The following is a 444-nucleotide window of genomic DNA, read 5'->3' as shown; positions in this document are numbered from 1 at the left end:
AAGAGGGAAAAGCCATAAGCACTTCCAAAAACATCCAAGGAAGTGGCAGGCAAAGAAAAACGCAATATCAATTTCTCAGCTGCCATCACAGGAAAGCACTATTTTCTGAAGATAAAACCAGCTGGTAGATAAAATACCCCTCTCAAGCCAAACAGACGAAAACACCCCCATATCCTACAGCATAACTGAAAAGTTCTCAGAGAATCTCAGTTCTCAGAATCTGCATTCTGCATCCCTGAGGGCTCCTTTTCCTCCCGCAGCTCTTTGCAGCCACAGAGCTACAGGACTGTAGCCTGAGTTGTTTTGGACAGTTTAATTCCCCCCAAAGCAGGTACCCACCAGCTTGATGCAGTAGCTCACAAATCTGGGATCCTGGTGGTATCTCTTGTCGCTTAAGAACATCTTCACAAGCTGCTCCAGGAGACTGGGCAGGCGGGTTCGTTT

The 444-nt window shown here is 46.8% G+C and overlaps 1 protein-coding gene across 1 annotated transcript in view; it reads right to left on the bottom strand.

The window, feature by feature from the left end:
• The window catches only part of BUB1 (BUB1 mitotic checkpoint serine/threonine kinase), a gene marked incomplete at its 5' end in the record, with an annotated part of 11,921 nt that extends 11,480 nt beyond the window's left edge, over window positions 1-441 (bottom strand). Inside the window, one exon of the mRNA XM_010133829.1 lies at window positions 340-441. Within this exon, the coding sequence (XP_010132131.1) occupies window positions 340-441 (102 nt within the window). The remainder of the gene's footprint in view (window positions 1-339) is intronic.
• Between the last annotated feature and the right edge of the window lie 3 nt (window positions 442-444).

Source organism: Buceros rhinoceros, unplaced genomic scaffold, assembly GCF_000710305.1.
Source record: "Buceros rhinoceros silvestris isolate BGI_N320 unplaced genomic scaffold, ASM71030v1 scaffold23453, whole genome shotgun sequence".
Taxonomy (NCBI): domain Eukaryota; kingdom Metazoa; phylum Chordata; class Aves; order Bucerotiformes; family Bucerotidae; genus Buceros; species Buceros rhinoceros.
The sequence above is the reverse complement of the archived record's forward strand: the minus strand, read 5'-3'. Positions and strand labels throughout refer to the sequence as shown.